The sequence below is a fragment of the Chaetodon trifascialis genome, chromosome 6 (genome assembly GCF_039877785.1).
Source record: "Chaetodon trifascialis isolate fChaTrf1 chromosome 6, fChaTrf1.hap1, whole genome shotgun sequence".
Lineage (NCBI taxonomy): Eukaryota > Metazoa > Chordata > Actinopteri > Chaetodontiformes > Chaetodontidae > Chaetodon > Chaetodon trifascialis.
The window spans coordinates 5,872,501-5,891,063 of NC_092061.1; the positions used below are offsets into that span (position 1 = coordinate 5,872,501).

General features: G+C 45.2%; 1 protein-coding gene across 3 annotated transcripts in view; it reads right to left on the reverse strand.

Annotated features, from left to right (window-relative positions):
- Positions 1–18,563, reverse strand: part of adgrv1 (adhesion G protein-coupled receptor V1) — a 104,021-nt gene that overhangs the window by 21,930 nt on the left and 63,528 nt on the right. For all 3 annotated transcript variants that reach the window (XM_070964096.1, XM_070964095.1, XM_070964094.1), the window contains 2 exons: positions 6,286–6,402; positions 1,111–1,289 (listed from right to left, as the gene is read on the reverse strand). In XM_070964096.1, coding sequence (XP_070820197.1) covers positions 1,111–1,289; positions 6,286–6,402 — 296 coding nt within the window. The remainder of the gene's footprint in view (positions 1–1,110; positions 1,290–6,285; positions 6,403–18,563) is intronic.

Below are 18,563 nucleotides of genomic sequence, written 5' to 3' on the forward strand. Positions count from 1 at the left end.
AGCACAGTGATGATAGAAGGGGTGACAGTAAGAAAAATACGAAGTTATGGCAGAAACACTGTGATTTAACAGTGCTACTCCCTATTATAAGCTCATCTCACCATACCTTTTTAGTTGATAGGGTATTTATGGCGCAAGTCTGCACAACTGCAATACAAATAGAATCTATATGACAGAAAAAAAGTGTGAGCTTGACACCTGTTTGCACGCAGAGTGAAGCTGAGACAGTTTGAGTTGTAAGGAAACGAGACGGCGACCTGTTTACGCTGACGGGGAGGGAGAGAGGAAATTCAAAGGCTGCCTCGTTCCCTCAAAGAGGAAAGCACACTTCCAGCGAACCTGACTGCTCCTCTGTGTCCTTGAATCTCTCATGTATACGCTCACTGTGTCACACGCTCACCCACAGGAAACACGCAGACACACTCCATCCCAAGGATAACAGCCACGCCTGAGACCGCCGGCTAATTTTAGACGTGATTTCAGGGTTCAAACTTCATCAGTTGTTGACTTCGCCCGTCACGCACGCCTGATTGCACACGGACGACGGCCGTTCAGGCACATAGGCTGCGACGTCAGAAGTTTACTTTGGCAAATACTACACACATACACACACACACGCTTTGACACAGACGGACCTGACTAGAGACCACTGTGCAGGTTTTCGCAAAGTGACCTCATCTGTTGTGTTCTGGGATTCAGGTGTTCTGTACATAGACCGGCTATTCTTAGCTCTCTGTCTCTGTCTCTCTCACGCACACACACACACCCAAAGCCACACAGTATAGGGGTTATTTCAGGTTTCCCCTTCCTCTGCACCCTGTTGTGTGAAAGCCTCCACCCTGAAGGTAAAGGCTTGAGTTTCTATGTGGGGTGACGCGTTCAGTCATTCAGCTGATTGGTCAAGCTGCCTCCTCATATGACATCACCGGCTCAGGTGTTTTCTGTTTGCTCTGCTCCAGCCTGAACTTCACCTGAGCCTAAAACAGAAATTGAAGTCACCACGACCGACTAGACCAGTTTCAAAAACACACTCATGAGTCCTCCTATGAAAACAGTTTACGTTAGCGTTGGAACCACCTGTGTTTGCACGCATGTGTTTTTGACACTCACACGTCTCCTTGCACCAGGCCGTATACACTGTGTATGGTCCACCCGAAGCCGCCGAGCAAGACGATCACCAGGACAATGATGACCAGAGCAGGAAGTCCCCAGCCCAACAGGAAGTAGAGCAGATACCGCCGCTCCGTGTGCTCGTCATTCATCACCAGCACTTGCCAGAAGTTCACCGCCTGGGGACACAGTTCAAGGGGACAGCTTGTGAAACAGACATGCCAACACCTTCACAGTCTATATCATTCCTGTTATGAAGAAAGTCAAAATGTTTGTCATTTTTTTCTTGCGAGGACATTTGCTCTTCAGAGTGAGTTGAGCAGCACAAGCACACTTTTATCACACCCACAATAGCTATGTTTGCTTTGTAATCTAGCAGGCTTCCATAGTCCCATGCATCTGATACACTAAGCCCTCCACTGTTACGTAAGCAGTCTTTGTGAACACCTGTTGGTTGCAACACAGACACAAAGTCTTATCCCTGCGTGAAGACCTCAGCAGCCAATCATGTCTTCCAGAAAGTTTTGAACCTCTGCACCGGTGAGCAGCGACGGGCAAGGTTAATTTGAAGTTTTAAAGTCAGGCTCAAAGGTAAAAAAAAAAGACCTCTCCACTGTCCAGCTTTTGACCGTTACTCCATCAAGCCTCATTAGCACCAAACATTTTATAGCCTGTTAAGACTTAACTTAAACAAAAAGATTTAGGTATTATCTGCAAAGCAATCAAGCTCCTTCTTCGGTTCAGAGTAATAAACATTATGCAACAGCTATTATGAACGGCAGCTGATGATGTTTGTGGCTGTCCATCTGTCTGCGAACACTTTAGAGGGACATTTGCACAGAGGGCACTGTGATGCAACGAATAACAGCAGTTTAAGGGATGCTGACCTCTCCCTCAGATAACCTCTGTCTCCCCTGGAAACACATTCATATTGTATAACCACTGACACAACAAGCATTCTGCACAAGCAAAATGCAGCGCACAAAACTACACTTCAGTTGTGTAACAGCTTGCAGCAGCACGATGTCGGTCACATTCAAGAGCTGACTGTCGTTGGCTGTGAGCAGGCTGGAGCTGTTCAGGTACCGGGAAGGGATTAAGGTTAACTTGCTGAGCTGTTGCCTCTGCAGTGGCTGCAGCGCTCACTGACTGTTGATGCTGCAGCCTGAGAACAAAGCAATGTTAGTTGCTCACTACTTGGCTTCAGGATTGATTATGGTTTTGTCTTTGCACTGTGCAAGAAGAAGAAGAAGACATCCCTTTAGTAATCACAAGACAACATGCAGAGTTACAGGGGAAACTGCACACGCCATGCTTAAGTGAAATTATTTTCTCCCATCCCGGCAAGTCCTTCCTCCGCGTCAGACCGGGAGCGGTGGGCTGCCAGCCAACAGTGGTGCCTGGGGACCCAGTCCCTTTTGTCACCATTGGTCAGGTGGTGATCTTCTCCACACAAACTCCACACAGAAAGGCCCCTTTCCTCAAGCAGCAGGCACCGAAGGCACGCCGGTGCCCACAGCGCCCCAGGCGGGAATCAAACCCGGGACCTTCTAGCTGTGGGGCGACAGTGTTACCACCATTTCACCATGCCACCTAAAGGGTGGTCACTAATTAACAAATTACAAAAAAAATAATTTTCTTGCATCTAGCAGCATCCAGAAATGCAAAAAGGTTTTGGTTTTATTTGCGTAGGTTTTGAAGAATTTGTAAATTCAGCAGCTGTGTGTCCGAAAAGTCCTGGTTGGCGTGGATAAACCATCATAATGCAGCGAATAGTTTTCACTGGAACTACTTTCTATTGAAGAAATGCTCCCTTGAAAACAGTCCATTTCACAGTCAAAGCGTGGCAGAACTCTCACAGACAAAATCCCAAACGCTTGACAAATACAACTCAAACTATCTGCACTGCTGGACGCCACTCAAACACTCAACTGATCCTTTAAGAGTCACTGAAGCACTTCTGGGAACTCATGACCACACGGCTGGCTGACTGCTTGGCTAACCTGATGATCACTGGCAGCCACTCATCCATCCACTATCACAATCAAATACATTTGTCCACGAGCGAAACGCAGGCAGCGATCATCTCACTACAGAGCTGTGAAACTGGCAGCCTGGCTGGAGGTTTTTCTGGCTAACTACCACAGTGAAGCAGCGTAGAAATACTGTGTGGGCCAGTGCTGCGGATTTAGCAGGTCTTTCCTGGCTGGAAGAGCTGCACGGTATTGTTATGTAATATTATGAAGTTTCTCAGTAAACTGCCTCTGCGAGCCTCTGCAATTAGGAATAAGCCGGTTTGGATGGCGATTAATTTATTGACTGTTTTCTGGCATTATGTCAGAGCATATTCCCTTGATCAACTATTGGACGTGCACATCCATACACACACACGCACACACACTGCAGTTATTGATTTCTTCTTCATGGGCTGAGATGGGTTGCTGGCGCCTACACACATCAGCCACTTAGCTGAGAGCAGCTACCTAATAGGGGGGTAAAAATGAGCGGTGAGACGTCTCTGGGGTCGATACTGAGACGTCTGTGAAGACAGAAGGGCATTAGTGCCACACGTCAATGAAAGGCGGAGTGGCAGCAATATTTTCATTGTCAGCTACTATTGTTGCTGACAATAAAGAGGAGGAGACTCTTTTTTGGCAGGGATGTTGAAGAACAAGGGCAATTTAAGAAAAAGTAAATCTCAGTGAGTGGGTGAGTGAGTAAAGAATCCTGAGTAAAATGTTTCTCCAACAACACTGTTCCACCTATTTGAACCACTTCTCGGGTGAATCATTGTTTACATTTCTTCCACCCGATCATATCAGCTCTAACTACAACCATGTGTGTTTAAACCTTTAAACCTAAACCTTTTTACGTCAAAACACATGTCATCTCACTGCCAAGTCTCCTCTTCCAACACGTCTTAAGCCACATGAAAGCCGTTTATCCCTTAAGATGTCCCAGAAGCCATCTGGTAAATATTCTGATACGACAGAAAATACAAGAAACTGCTTAAACACACACACAGCTCTGTTTGGTCCCAATATAACCCTGCCGTGGTCACTCTCCATTAGCTTATTCAAAGGGCTAATCTTATTATACTGCACCGATAATAATATATGTGCCAGGAGAGATTATATCTGCTACACAAACAATGATTATGTTCATGAACAAACGTCACACTTTGTGAAAGATTGAAGAGCGATGGAAACAAAGCAACAGTTACGCAAGAGGGGGACAACAAGAGGGGGAGATGATGGAGTTCATGTGGGGACAGGGTCGTGTCGGGACGCTGCTCTGCTGCCCAAGTTTATGTGCTGTCCTCATTTTAATCCGGTCGAAATGACTTGTACACATTCTTGTTATCCAATTCATGGTTCACAACAGACCAACAGTTGTAAGAGATTTGGAGTTATGACGACAATGGATCACATTTCCCACAATAAAATCAGGCCAGAGCTTTCGTTACAGTTTTCATAACACAGTGAGCCACCACCCAGGTCAAAAAGTACTATACTTTAGTGTGTTAGAAGAATAATTCAAGTCCAGAAAAGTCATTATGAGTACGCTTTTACTGTTTGTGCTTCATTTAAAGTTTGCTTAAAAATTAATATTCAAATTCTGCAGTACTTAAAGTGCCATTTCAAAGTATTTGCAAAAATGTACTTTATTGTAAGCGTATTACAAATTGTACTTAAGTTTACTTTTAACAAGTACTTTTAATAGTAATAAAGCGTACTTAGTGCTTTATTTTCAAGTCCTTTGTAAAACATTATCAGCATGCTTTAAGTATATTTGTGTATATTTCCAATACATTAGTGATATAATACAATTGCATTGCAAGTGTGTTTTGAATAGTCATACAATACTCAGTACTTTGGTATACTTGAAGTTTGTAACATGTTGGGCCAATTTAGCAACTATTTACTTCCAGTATACTCGAGTATTACTAAAGAGGTGCTCAAAGGCTGCTGGAGTACAGAGGGCGACAAAAATAGCACGTGTACATTTCTCAGAGTATAGTATTTTTCCACCTTGGCACCAAGTGAATGTGAAGTTGCAGATGATCTAAGATATTTTTGAAGTTTTAAAAACAGACAAATGAAGGAGGATTTATTCGAATTAAGTAAATGAATTAGTTTCAGCACAGGGCAGGATTTGGAGGAGGGGGGGCTGCTGAGGTAAAGGCTTCATCCCCCAGGGGGTGTTCCTCTCTGGAGGGGCTGACGGAGTACTCCGGCCCACGTTCACCACATTCCTGAGCTCTACCAGCAAGTCACAAGTCATCTACTTCTCTCTGAAGGATTAGAATGGACTTAGACAAGATTTACACTGGCAGCTAAAAATCTTAATGTGGCATTGATCTGATGTTTTTTATTAAACTGTATGAAAATGAACTGATAAAACAAATGTAGTACTTTAAGCAGTAATATAAATCAAGCCTCAATGACTTCTGCATGACTTCGTTCTTGGCAGTTTTGTCAAAAGAACAGGGAAAAAGAAACAGAGGGCAGATGGTGGGGGGGGGGGGGGGGGCGGGGGGGGGGTTAGTAGCTGCTGGGGTGAGGTGTTGCTAAGCGGTACCAGTCTGGGGTCAAGGATCATGTCAAGCAGCATTCTGGTACCTTCATCTCACCCTCTAATCAAAACCTGCCTAAGCCCACATGGTGGAGGAATGAAGTTTCAGTTATTACGTAAAAAACACATGCTGCACGTAAGCAACACGAGAAAGAATGGGAACCCTGTTCGTGCCAAGTCATGAGGAAAATGAGCAAGAGAGGGGAAGTTTTACTGACAGGTGCCCTAAAATAAGAAATAATCATCATAAAAGGGTGAGATCAACTGCAAGATCCTACAGTGAAGAATTAAAAGTGAAAAGAATCAAACTTTAGCGTAAAGTATAATAATATATTAGGACTTTTCATCTGCTCTTCTGTACATCTTTGACCAACAGACTGGATTTATTGGCCCTCTTGAGTTACAGCTCAACACTCGGGCCCCTTGTCTGACTGTCGGCCTAGTGAACAGGCCTCATTGTTGAGGCTTTGCAGACTGGACAGACAGTTTTATGGGATGATGAGGGATGGAAACACAACCTCCACCTCATCTCTTTATCCAGGAAAAAGAACAGAAATACAACAAATACCTCTGCTTACATCATGGGCCTTTTGCTGTTACCTGTATGAGCATCCAAAAGAACTGACTGAGGTGGAAATAGTGAGAGAAGAGCGCCAGAGCAGCACAGCTGTCCTCTGAAAACACCCGACCACGGAAAGCTGACACCAGGAAGCAGATCTGTAGAGAAAGAGAGAAAAAGACAAATTTAGAGTCAGGTACCATTGTGTGTAAATGAGCCTTCCTTTAGCCAAGGAAGCAGCAGCCAGGGGACGTCTTTAGGTACACGTGCACCTGCTCTGTGACTACCTGACACGCTCGCCTACACACAAGTGCACTTCTCACAGTGTCAGCGGGCCATACTGCGTATGAGGCTATGTGTTGCTTGTTACTTAGTCTATACATTTTTAAAGGAGACAGCGGGATTCAAACAGCCCCCCCCGCTCCCGAGGAGAGAGATCCTATCCTGCAGACCTGTTACATCACCATGCAGCAAGCTATGCAGGCGGGAGCGAAAATAAAAACATCGACAACATAAACAACGCTGACAAATATGCTCTTTTCATATCATCCCACACGCACAAAGATTTGTACAAGTCTGTGGGTGCACTGCAGAATCGCTGCAGAAAACAGCTTGTGGTAAGTGTGTACGTGAGTGTGTGTGTGAGAGAGACAGCAGGAGAGAAAGCGAGAGAGAGAGAGTTTTGTAGGCGGGAACGCATCACGGCCAAAATTCAATTTGTAACGTTGGAGGCAGGACTGTGTGGAAAACCCATGAGGGCAGCAGAAAATACTGCTGCTCTGCCGTCCATCAGAGAGCTTCATTAACCTCTGGCACTGACAGAGTGCGGTGCCAATGCAGCCGGGCGATTCTTACATAACCTGCAGCCTGTCGGCCCGCTGCCAGCGCTACCGAGCAGAAACAGGGTGAATGGAAGAGAGCGGGCGCCCAAGGATGTGGGGCGAAAGATAACTTGGTGTCAGATGTTACTTACATCGTATTCATTACACTCAGCAGTCATGCAGCAGCAGACGCAGCTCTGGGTGAAAAAGGAAAGTTGAGTATGTTTCGTTGAGTCTCTTTACCCCACACACACAGTAATTATCTCTGTTACCTCAACACTCATTTGATTTGACCAAACAAAGAAAAGAAAACTGTTCTGCAGACAGACAAGATGAGCTCTTGATATATCCAAAACAAGCTAGTGTACACTGTCGGTGCCACCCCATGGTTTCAGCTAATTTGTTTAGCAAGACCGTCCCCATAGTAACCAGGTAAATAGGCACGGTGAGCTGTGACTCTCATACACAGGGACACGCAGCGTGTATTTGTTTGCCTTGTTTCCTGTTCAGGTTACTCCTAACATAATGACATTAAGTGACACGGCCTTCAGGTGACACCATAAATCTTGCCCGTGTGAACGCGATGACTCTTCAGATGTCTTTTCCCTACAGGATTTCTTTTTGAAGTGTATTTTTGCCCTTTCCTCCCCCTCTTTGTGGGTTTTTTTCCTTTTTCCTCTGTCAGCCACCAGGAAAACCCTAAATAACCATTCCTGGTTTTTCCCGCTCTTACTAACCCTGTCTGCATCCTCTTGTTGACTAAGGGGAAAAGTCAGAGCCTTCTTTAAAAAAATAAGACTCATGAGTCAGTTTCCCATCCATGCCCCTAGCCCCACAGGGTGTGAGTGGGACGGATGGCACAGGAAGGAAACTCGTGCCTGGGCTGCCTGGAATTGTGCCTGAGCGCAGAGGCTGTTCAGGTAGCTTATGGGAACAAAGATTATGCGGCGGGGTTGTGTGTTTTTGGCAGAGAGTCAGCCTCATTCGGCCAAAGGCACAGTATGACAGACCATCTATCCTCTCCAAAGCAAAACAATGGGGGAACTACCAAGCGAGAAACACTAAATAAACTGCTGGACGCTAGTCACATAATCATAAGCAAACAAGCTGTACATACACGCATGTTTGTTTAACACAAAAGGCTCTAATTTGGTGAAATCAAGCATATAGGCACAGTCAAGTGTAGCATACACAAAGGGGATGGCAGCACACTTTAGGTATTTTTGTGGCTGTCTGCACCAGTAGGGGCACACATAGAACTGGAGTGGGTGTGTTAGAGGCCTCTAACAATCACTTTGGCTCAGCTCATCCCCTCACAACAGCTGTCAATACTTCACTTGGCACAGCTTTGAGCAGTGCACCCACACAAATTTACTACAGCCTTTCGTGACAAACCCTAATAGTCTCAGGAACTATTGAACCACTGAAACTACTGACCTGTGCTGAAACGATGACATAACAGGAGAGAAAACGGCTTGTAGGGAAAGGAGGGCAAAGGGCTTAGAAGAGTGTGTGTGCGTGCAGTGGTGTGAATGGAGTTTCTAATAGATGGCAGCTCCCCAGTGTTTGTGTGTCTGTGTCCTGCATGGAGCCGGGCTGGGAACTACCTGGCTCAGGTCAAGGACAGAAACCTGCTTAACAGGTATGATAAACCAGTCTGCATGAGCTGACAGGAAAGAGATCAACAAAGATTTTATTTGATCAGAGCAAGTCTGATCGCCTTTTCAAAAGGCCCTAAAATAAGACGTCACACACTCCGACAGAAACTTGACCTTACTCTTTATTACTTTGTGCCTATTGCATAATACTCTATTGTCACTGCTCAGCAGGGTGAGCTAACATATCACACTTCATGTCATATGGCTGAAAAGGCAGGCCAGAGCCTGAAACTCCATTAAAAAACAAGATCAGAAAGTAAACCACTTGGGACTTACAGTGTTTCTATGTGGCTTATAGAAACTGATCTTCCTCTGTTGCTTCACATGTTGTGCAGAGAGGCAGTAAAGCTTTGTCGTTAATCTAGCCATACTAGGCTATGAGGCTAAGAGATTAAGAAAGTTCGGGGTTAGAAACTCCACAGACTGGCAGCAGAAGCAGTGCAGCGGTTGCTTGTGAGGAGTCAATACCAATAAGGCCTTAAAAGGATTTTGGAGGAAGAAATCAACCCAAACTTCCTGTAATCTGAGCCTGCTATGAACTCGAACCTGTTCACTGCACAGTGAGGACAATCTCTACTCTGAAACTAGTGTGAGAAACACAGTGAGACTGAGATAAGGGAGTTACCTCCCTGGAGCTAATTACACTCAGAACAAACAAGCTGAATGTACTGTGCCCCGAAAAACACAGCGCTAAGTTCACAGTGAAACAGGAGAGGGGGGAGGTGTGGGTGATGGGGAGTCCGTCAGGTTTCGTGACAGACCAGAAGGATCCTTCGGGCGGTTGTCAAAACATCAGCAGAACTGACACGCAAACCGCATTAACTAATTAACTGTGACACAACAAATTCTTAACAGCCTTTGATGATACAGTCATGTGTGAAGATAGAGGGGAGTCCTCGGGCAAATCAAACCCAAACTACATTCGTTTGTTCTTTGTTATTCCTTCGTGTTGCTTGAGCGCAGCGAAGAGACAGAGACAGAGACAGCAGCAATGCTACAGGGCTGCGATTGATATGGATATGGCTTCTGTCGAGGCCTATTAGCTGGGATAATCTAAGTACGTACTGAGGCCAAAGTTATAACTGTGGCCATTGTTCAGTCCATTGTGACAACAGCACGGTACATGTCAGCACTGCAGTGATGATGACCTGCCTGGGATAGGTCAGGAGGGTGGGGTGGTGACAGGTGTGGATGTGGAGCTCCTCAAAGCCCTACACACTGCTCTGTCCTCTGTCTCCAGGCCACCTTCTCTTTTGTGTAAGTCACTGGGAGTCGACTTGTCTAGACCCTCAGGCTACAGACTTATTAAAAGCAGAGACTGGGAGGTGCTGCAAGACTAAACACAAGTCATGCCAGCGCAGCATCTTGTGTGCGTGCTCTCGTGTCTGGTAAAACAGGAATCACCGAAGCTCTCACACATAATGCCTGAATGCCACTAATTCGTTCAACAAAGATTACATATCAAGATGCTGCTGTCACGCACGTGTGATTTTGTCGGGAACACAATGCTCTCAGAGAGCAAACGAGACAGAGAGGGAGAGTAAGACGTGCAGAAAGGGAGATATTACTGTGGGAGACAGAGGCCATGAAAAGGCGTTTGAGAAAGCACATACAAAGCAGTATATGTGGCCTTGTCATCAGGCCTAAGAACTTAAGCCTGAACTATTGGTCCATCTCCTCTGCTAAATGTCCAATCAGAGAGCTCCCCTTTGTTTTGCGGCCCTGAAGTGCCCAGGAGACTTTCAGTTTGCTGTCCCTGTTTTTATTGCAGATCTACTGCTGCCTTGGGAATGATTCTGCTTATCTTTAGACAAGATTTAACCTCATTTTGACATGATTAGCAGGTCTGAGAGAGACAAAATGCTCCATCCTCAAGTTAGCGGCGGTAAATGAAAAAGAAGCTGACAGCAAAAAAACGGCAAATGGCATCATCAGGATGAAACCTCAAGAGGGCTGAAACAAAGAAGGAGAATATGTATAATCAATGTCCATGCACAGCAAGCAGAGAAAGCTAGCCAGCCAGCCATTTGCCACAGAACACAATATGTCAGGAGCTGTCATTTTTACCTTCTCCAGTGTGTCATCTTGAACAACCCCCCAGGTTCCCCTCAGATCAATACAAATCTTGTAGGTGATTTTGAACTCAAAACTTGCATGCTTGCATCTCTGTTATACAGCCAAACAAAGGAGATGAGTAAAATGCTGCAAAAACAAACTGCACACAGGAAACACAATATTTTGGAGCAGCTACTTTGTGCTGCTGCTTGCAGCTCTCATCCTCCCAGTGAGTTTTGCAGCTGATCGATAGCCTGTGTGCTGACGCTAACGTAGCTAAGTGTACCAGTGAGGCTAAAAATAGCATGTGCCTGATGCATGACATCACTGAGGGAATGGGGCCTTAGCTCTCTGCCTGCCAGACTATCCATCTACACTCGTGTCCAAAACACTTAACCTCCACCTCTCCCCTCCTCCAGCACCCCATCTCCCATCTTTTTCCTCTACCCGCAACTCCCTCTCCATCCTCTGCTCCACCCTTCATCTCATCTCCCCCACCTCCTCCTCCTCCTCCTCCTCCTCCTCCTCCTCCTCCTCCTCCTCCTCCTCCCTTCTCCTTCACCTCCCCCTTCTCTCTAACAGCTACCGGTCTGATCTAGCTGGTTCCAGCCTCAGCCTGCACCCTGGGTGTTTCCTCTTATTCCTTTGTTCAGACAGAGATAAAGCAAAAGAAAAGAGAAATATGAGATTATCATCTCACCCTCATTCACTTTATCGTTTTCTCACGGAAGCAGTGGCTTCAAAAAACTTCCCTTCTCGACACCATCGCGCCACCTCTTCTCATTCGCAGGTGACCATTTCACACAATTCAAGCAACCTTAGCAAAGGCAGCATAAATAGTCACATTGCATATTTATCTCCTGCTTTAAATGAGTAAGGGGACTGGAAACCGCATTCATGTCAGTGCCACCCTCACTCCTTTTTTCTTGCGAGAACCACCATTCTCCTCTCGTGCTGCAGCCTCACAGTACACGCGTGTGTGTTGTTTATGTACTGAAGCACACGGGACAGCCAGTTGCAAGAAGCGGGTCACATGGGGATGGCTGATAGCTGGGTTAGTGGGCCAGTGTGTGGAAACGGAGGAGAGATTTAACATTTGCTGACAGGACATGTGAGGTTGCTGAAATAAAAATAAGTGAGGAATAAAAACAGTGTGAGTTGCTGCATCATGGCGGCGATGGAAAATGAATAAATGTCAGTGGTGCGAGGCTTTGAATGCCACTCTGAGGCACACACTGGAGCCTTTCACTTTAACAGAGCCTCTGTTGCTATATTTTCAACATTTTGAGCCTCACTTGACACCAACACACTGTACATGCGTGCTAATGAGTAGCTCTCTCAAGTGTTTTTGCAATAGCATGGCCATCTCCTTAAGGTCAGAGTGTAGAAGTAAAGTTCACGGGTGTTTTGGGTTGAACCTCAGGCTGAGGCTTACTTGCTGAGCCAGCTGTTGGCAAATAAACACCCACTCCCCTTTAGTCTGTTTCACATTCAAACAATCACAACACTGCATCTACACTTGCTTACGTGAGCAAAGGCCGCCTTACAGTAACACATGCCTTTGTGCATCTGTGAAGCAGGAGGGACGACATCAAGAGCTTTCAGCACGTATTTTGGGAATGAGCCTGCAGGTTGGGGAGTTTCAGTGTGATCTGGTGTGACACAGCAATAGGGGACTGCCAGCTCTTTGACGAGTACGAGGCAGCTGAAACAAGCTCAAACATTGTCAACAAGTTTACAGCGTCATTAGTGTCACTGTTTCAAAGTCGAGGGAATGCGGAAACCAAAGAACAACCCAGATTTATTTGGTGCAGTCTGAAGCTTTGAAGGCAAAACTAAAAAGTGCTAAGATATTTTATACCTAAAGCTAAATCCGTGCATATTTTCAAAAGCTTCTTTAATTGTGATTGTATTCATTTGTGTTTTCTTAAATCTGATGTTTTCTTTGCAGTGTGAAGACTAAAGCTAATGATCAATGTAGACAGATGTACAGATAAATACTCCCAATGATATTTTAGCTGTTGCTGCATCTCCTACCAACGCTCATGCTAAACTCACACAGAGACCAGTGCTCATGCTAACTCCCCCATACAGAAGATCTCAGCAGTACCACCCACATGAGGCACATTTAGCTGCATTCCAGCAGGCCTCCTCTCCTGTCTCCCATTCACACTTCAGTCAAAGAGCGTCTGCTGCTGGGAACCCGCTTTCCATCACACCAGGGCTACTTTCAACAAGCCTCTTGCTTTTCCTTCCTCAACATCTGGTGTGAAGCAGTCTGGAGAGCAGACAGAGATCTCTTTGGGCTGCAAGGAACGAGACACACACGCACATGGATTCATGTGCACACACACACCTATAAAAACACAGCTGCTCAAGGTCAGCTTCCTGAACACACACACTCGGTGGGTCTACTTTGCTCTTCCACAAAACTCTGTGTGTGCTTTTGTGCTTTAGTGCATGCATGATGTGGGTGTACACTAACCCACAAATAGACTTCTATGGTCTACTGCCACAGTTTTACCATTGAACATGGTGCTATTGTGGATGAAATGCCACACAGCAAACCATCATGAAAACATGACTAGTGTTCAGTTCGACTCATAAATGGTGCTGTGTCTTCGTTGCATGGCCTCAACAGCACAGACCATCTTTCCTTCTCCATGTGCAATGGATTCAGACTCAGAGGCAGAGAGAGAAAAGGGGAGTGGTCGGCTCAACAACATGTAACATGTCTTTCTAACATATGCACAAGTATGCTGATGTGATTATGAGAGCCCCATGCGAGCTACAAGACTTAAGCTACTCGTGTTTGCAAGAAAGCACAGGCAGACCTTTTTATGGTGACCTGTTGCATCACTTCCAGATCTGGAGCACGAATCATATTGATCAGGGAGCCTACATAAAGCTACACAGGCCCTCTAAAGCAGCCTCATCCACTGCTGTCCAACAGGTCATTGATCCAGGAGGGATCCCTTTCATGCAAACGGGCTCATCTGCAGCAGCTCAGTGTCAGTCAGTGGGTGACTGTGAGGCCAATCAATATGTGAAGTCTGATCAGGTTAAATACTGTATGCCCATTCATGCTGCTTCTGCACGCAGACGCACAATACACTCCACTTTGGTATCTCGCTGTGTAATTCTGACTTAATCAGAGCCACAGCTGTACTGTAATACACTGCATAATATCTCCAGGCCCCCTCCAACTACCCAGCTGAGACTAGCTCGGAAGACTCAGTCCTACAGTTGTGATTTAACAGCAACCGATTTTAGAATTTTGTATTTAGTTACTTCAGTAGCTCTTATTCATGCAAAGAAGAAGAGATGGAGGATTTGACTTCTGTCTGGACATCAGCGCAGCAATTTCTGAGTGTGCTCCAGAAAAGGTCTGGTCATAAAGAAGAAGAGCTCAGGGGATTCACTGAGCAGGCACTTCATTCAAAGCTCCTGTTGAACTTGGCTCTGGCTGTGGAGCTACAGTGACCCCTACAGGTCAAAGAGACCCCGAGCTGAAGGCTGGGGCTGTGTTTGTGATGCCATGTATTCTGTATGTCTGTACATATGGTGGAGCGGGCTAAATGAGTGGCTAATAAGCACTTGTGGCCATCTGTGTGTGCTTATGTATGTTTGCGCCTTCATTAACGCGAACATATGCATGTGTGTCAGAACGATGACAGCACAGAGCTGCTCTGCTCCTTGACAACATAGTAAAGAGCATTTAAGTGCGTGTATGAGTGCGCATATTCACATGAATGTGCTGGAATATGTGTGTTTATCTGTGCATGTTTGCCTTGTGTTTGTTTCTGTTGCTAAGATATGTCTCGTTTGTGAGCTTCTTCGCTTGCAGTCGGCAGCACGCCTGCTGTTGTCATCATCATAAACTCATAAATTATTAAATTACACCCAGGCTAAGACTGAAACTCAAGATTCAAGCAAAGCTAAAGACAAACTGATAAAGGGGGTTGATTACAATTTGCTGATAAGCCAAGAACAAAAGGCCTTATTATAGATACAGTTTTACTTGATTACCATGAGCCATTTCCTTCCTCCGTTCAACATTTCCTGATTCTTTGAGGAAGTTAGGCAACTCTCGTTCTCTATTTCAGGCCATTAAGCTGGCATCACAGAGCTCTCTCTCTCTCTCTCTCTCTCTCTCTCTCTCTCTCTCTCTCTCTGTCTTGTGGTTTTCCAGGCAAGGGAAAACCTCAAACGACTTTAAAGGCTTTCAACAGAATTGTCACAAATAATGAATTCATGCCAATACAAAATATTAACGGTACAGCACGTGTAAAAACAGATATTATTCATGTCAATATGCATTGTCATATATTACAACAAGTGGGGAACATCCTGTTCGGCCTAACCTAGAAAACCAGTGCAAACATCAAGCACGAGTGGCAACACTACTGACCTCAATAGTTTCAGAGGAAAGCATGTTTTCACTTCTCTAAACCTCCACTCACACTGCACTCAGAGGTCTGCCAAGACAAGCTGTCGAACTCCAAAAATAGAGCAGGATACCGGGGACTTTGACAAATGCAGACTCCCACTTTGTTTATCATTCGCAGTGTCAGTAGCCTTTTGATAAAGTCCTTGATGGCAAACTGAACGACTGCACAGAACCAGGTAAAAGGTGCCTGCTGTTGCATGGAAAGTTTGGGAAGCACAGCGCTTAGCAGACCAACAATGTCTATTGTTGTCTTTAAACTGATTTCCTTCAGCCAGTACATTTACAACCCCTTAAATTTTTAAGTTATGAGCCTGTCATAAAAAAATAAGATTACAGGGGTGCCAGCAACTGATAAATGATATAAAGCCCTGGCTTGACTTGCCAGAAGTGATTTCACATCCAGATATTGATCTGTTGATTGCATTTATCTCCTGAAGCAGGTAATGAATGGGAAGCCTACTAATGGGTCATATCTGTTAGATATACAGTGGATTTAGTTAATTCAGAGACTCTGCAGGTGCACAGTGCACAGTCAGCCTGTGCAGCTGAATGTCTATGCTTTTGTGAATGGCTTGTTATGCTGCCTCAAGGTGTGCATAACCGAGAAATGAGAAATAACTGCACTCGGCATGGACAGTTGGAGGATCTGCTTCTTGTTTTGTGCTGTCTCATATCTCGCAGTTACCCAACAAGGCAGGAGCTAACTGTCGAGCTGAGATGAAGGTGAATGGCTACGGCAGCCTCCTGTTTACTGTGCTTTTTCTGGAAATAGAGGAAAGTTCATGGAAGTGTTTCTAGGGTCACCAGCTGTTAGGACAACACACATTTAGCAAAAACGAGAGTGTAACTTCCAGAGTCCAGAAAGGGCAGAGTGTGGCGTGACACAGTGGAAAGTTAGAAAACCAGCGCCATTAATTCAACTTATCATGGATACATAAGTGCTCGCAACCTATGCAAAAGCACATTAAATGCACATTATTATGCTACAAATACTACACGGTTAACGCAGTTCATGGCTGTATGTAATCAGTTTCATATTACTGGTCAACAGTACAACAGTTTTCATCCTGATGTAAACCTCATAATGTAAGCCACATAGGAATAATGTCTCACCACTGTGGAAGATAAACAACTAGACAGATTCATGAATAACTGCTGTCCTTAAGGTGTTTGTGCAACAATACGTGGGCGACGGCTACAGGGGGTGGTTACTTTTCTCTCATGACAGATTGTTGATGTCCGCCAATACTATGCAAAACTGCCCACAGTGTGACCTGACGAGAACTGAGGACACAAATTAGTTGAACATTGTTTTATGTCCTCATGAAAGTACAGAAGTAAAGCATGGGTGATCTGTGGTCAAGATGTACGTGACAAAGAAAAGGCTGGTGTAAAAAAGCTAAAACATTAGGCGAGCTTTTAGATTTTCTGGTTTGATAATGCTTAACCACTGCGTGAAGTCGACTGTCTGCGACGTACAGGTGTGGGTTAGCATCCCTTTCACTGCCCCTCGCTTTATCCAGCCTGCACAAAAGATGAAGAGTATCAGCCTAATACAGACTACAGAACACATGCCACATGAAATTTCATTACTTTTCAGATCAGAACAAGATGTCAAACATCTTCAGAAGCTAGTGTAGTTTGCTGTGTCTGCAAAAAAGATGGATTGCTCGCTGTAAAATCAGATGGCCTATCTACAGTAAATGGTTTACAGACCAAACACTGCAGGCACTAAAAGGACTGCGTAGTGTCATTGATGGAAGCAATGCAGGTTTCAAACGTTTCCAAAAAAAACCTGATTTGCACATGTTTTTTGGGAAATCTGACAGGCCTCAAGGAAAGACGTGAGAAAGAAGAAAACTCCACAGGGTACCTTTGGGGACTGGCAGTGATTCAGCTGTTGATGATGTTATTATGCTTTGATGAAAATGGTGCTGGCAGACATCCCGATGTTTGGTGAGTCTCTGAGAGTGAGGCCAGGGTCTGTAACCAGTATGCAACATGTGAAAATATCGCCATTGCTCAAACTGATGAGTCACACAGGATGTGACCAGCCGGGGAGACAGAGCGAGGCAGACTTTTTGCAGCTTGTAATGTCACAGCTTCCAGCTAAGCCCAGCAGCAGCCAGAATGATAAAGGGCGCACAGAATAGAATCAGCGACATTACTCATCATTTTGTGAAATAAAGGTGAGAGGAGACGGAAAAAGCCGGGGGGTGGGGGGGGCAGAAAGACAGATGAAAGTAAAACAGGAAAATGCAGACCTGAAAGAAAATTTTCAGGGGAAAAATGAGCAATTAGTTCGTACGTTCGCGCCTCATTTTTCAGCATCGGGCAAAAGAGAGAAGGTCACAGCGAACAGCGAGAAGAAAGATGCTGCAGAGGCGGATCGGGTGGAGAGGAGAGGAGTCAGGGCAACACTAGGCACAAGGCGCTGGACCAGCCAGTAACACGAGTCTCCCAAGAGGCCGTCTTCACCTCTCCGCTGTCCTCTCCACACACACACACACACACACACACACACACACACACACACTGTAACACAGGCCCTGACTGCTGATACTTTATACCCCTCCATCACTTGCCTGCCATTAGCTCACGCTGACAGACAGTAAAGAGCTTAGAAATGCATTAAAATCTTATCAAGGGCATGCTGTATACTTTATCTCGCTGATTATTTTTGGATCATGACTTGAAGCGAAAATGAACATTTTCATTAAAGCCTTAAGGGACCTTTTACTTGAAGCATCTGAGAAAAATACAGTGGAAGAATGTGAAAGTGGACCGGAGAAGGAAGAAGTAAACACAAGCTGTCTTCTCATTCTTTCCCCTCCTCTGCTTTCTCATTTTGTCCCCAAGCACTAAGCGTGGAACACGATAAGATAGAGGCACATTCTCTGACGTCAGCCAGAGAAGTCGACACAAACTCTGTTTATTGATGTAGTGACTGATTTGGTTATGATGGGAACAGATGAAATTTCTCTGGAAAAGCAGTCAATCACATCATTACAACAACTTGTGTTGATGTTACGTCCTGCAGAAAAAGATGCGGTGAGGTCTTGGATTACGCAATTCACATAACCCCCCCACCCCTCCCAACAGCAATCAGGCAACTTCTTTATTCTGCTCAGAGACGGGACGTCAGGGTTGTGGGTGGTGTAAGGGAGGGATAGAAGTTGGTGTTTATACGTGCGTGTGTTTGTGGATTGAGGTGCAGACGTCTGAATGCTGGATCCCGTCCCAGAGCTAACAGGAAATCCTTTATAACCAGAACTAAGAGTCACCTAAACACCTCCCAGATACTGGAATAAAGCACTGGGACCACTGGGGTAAAC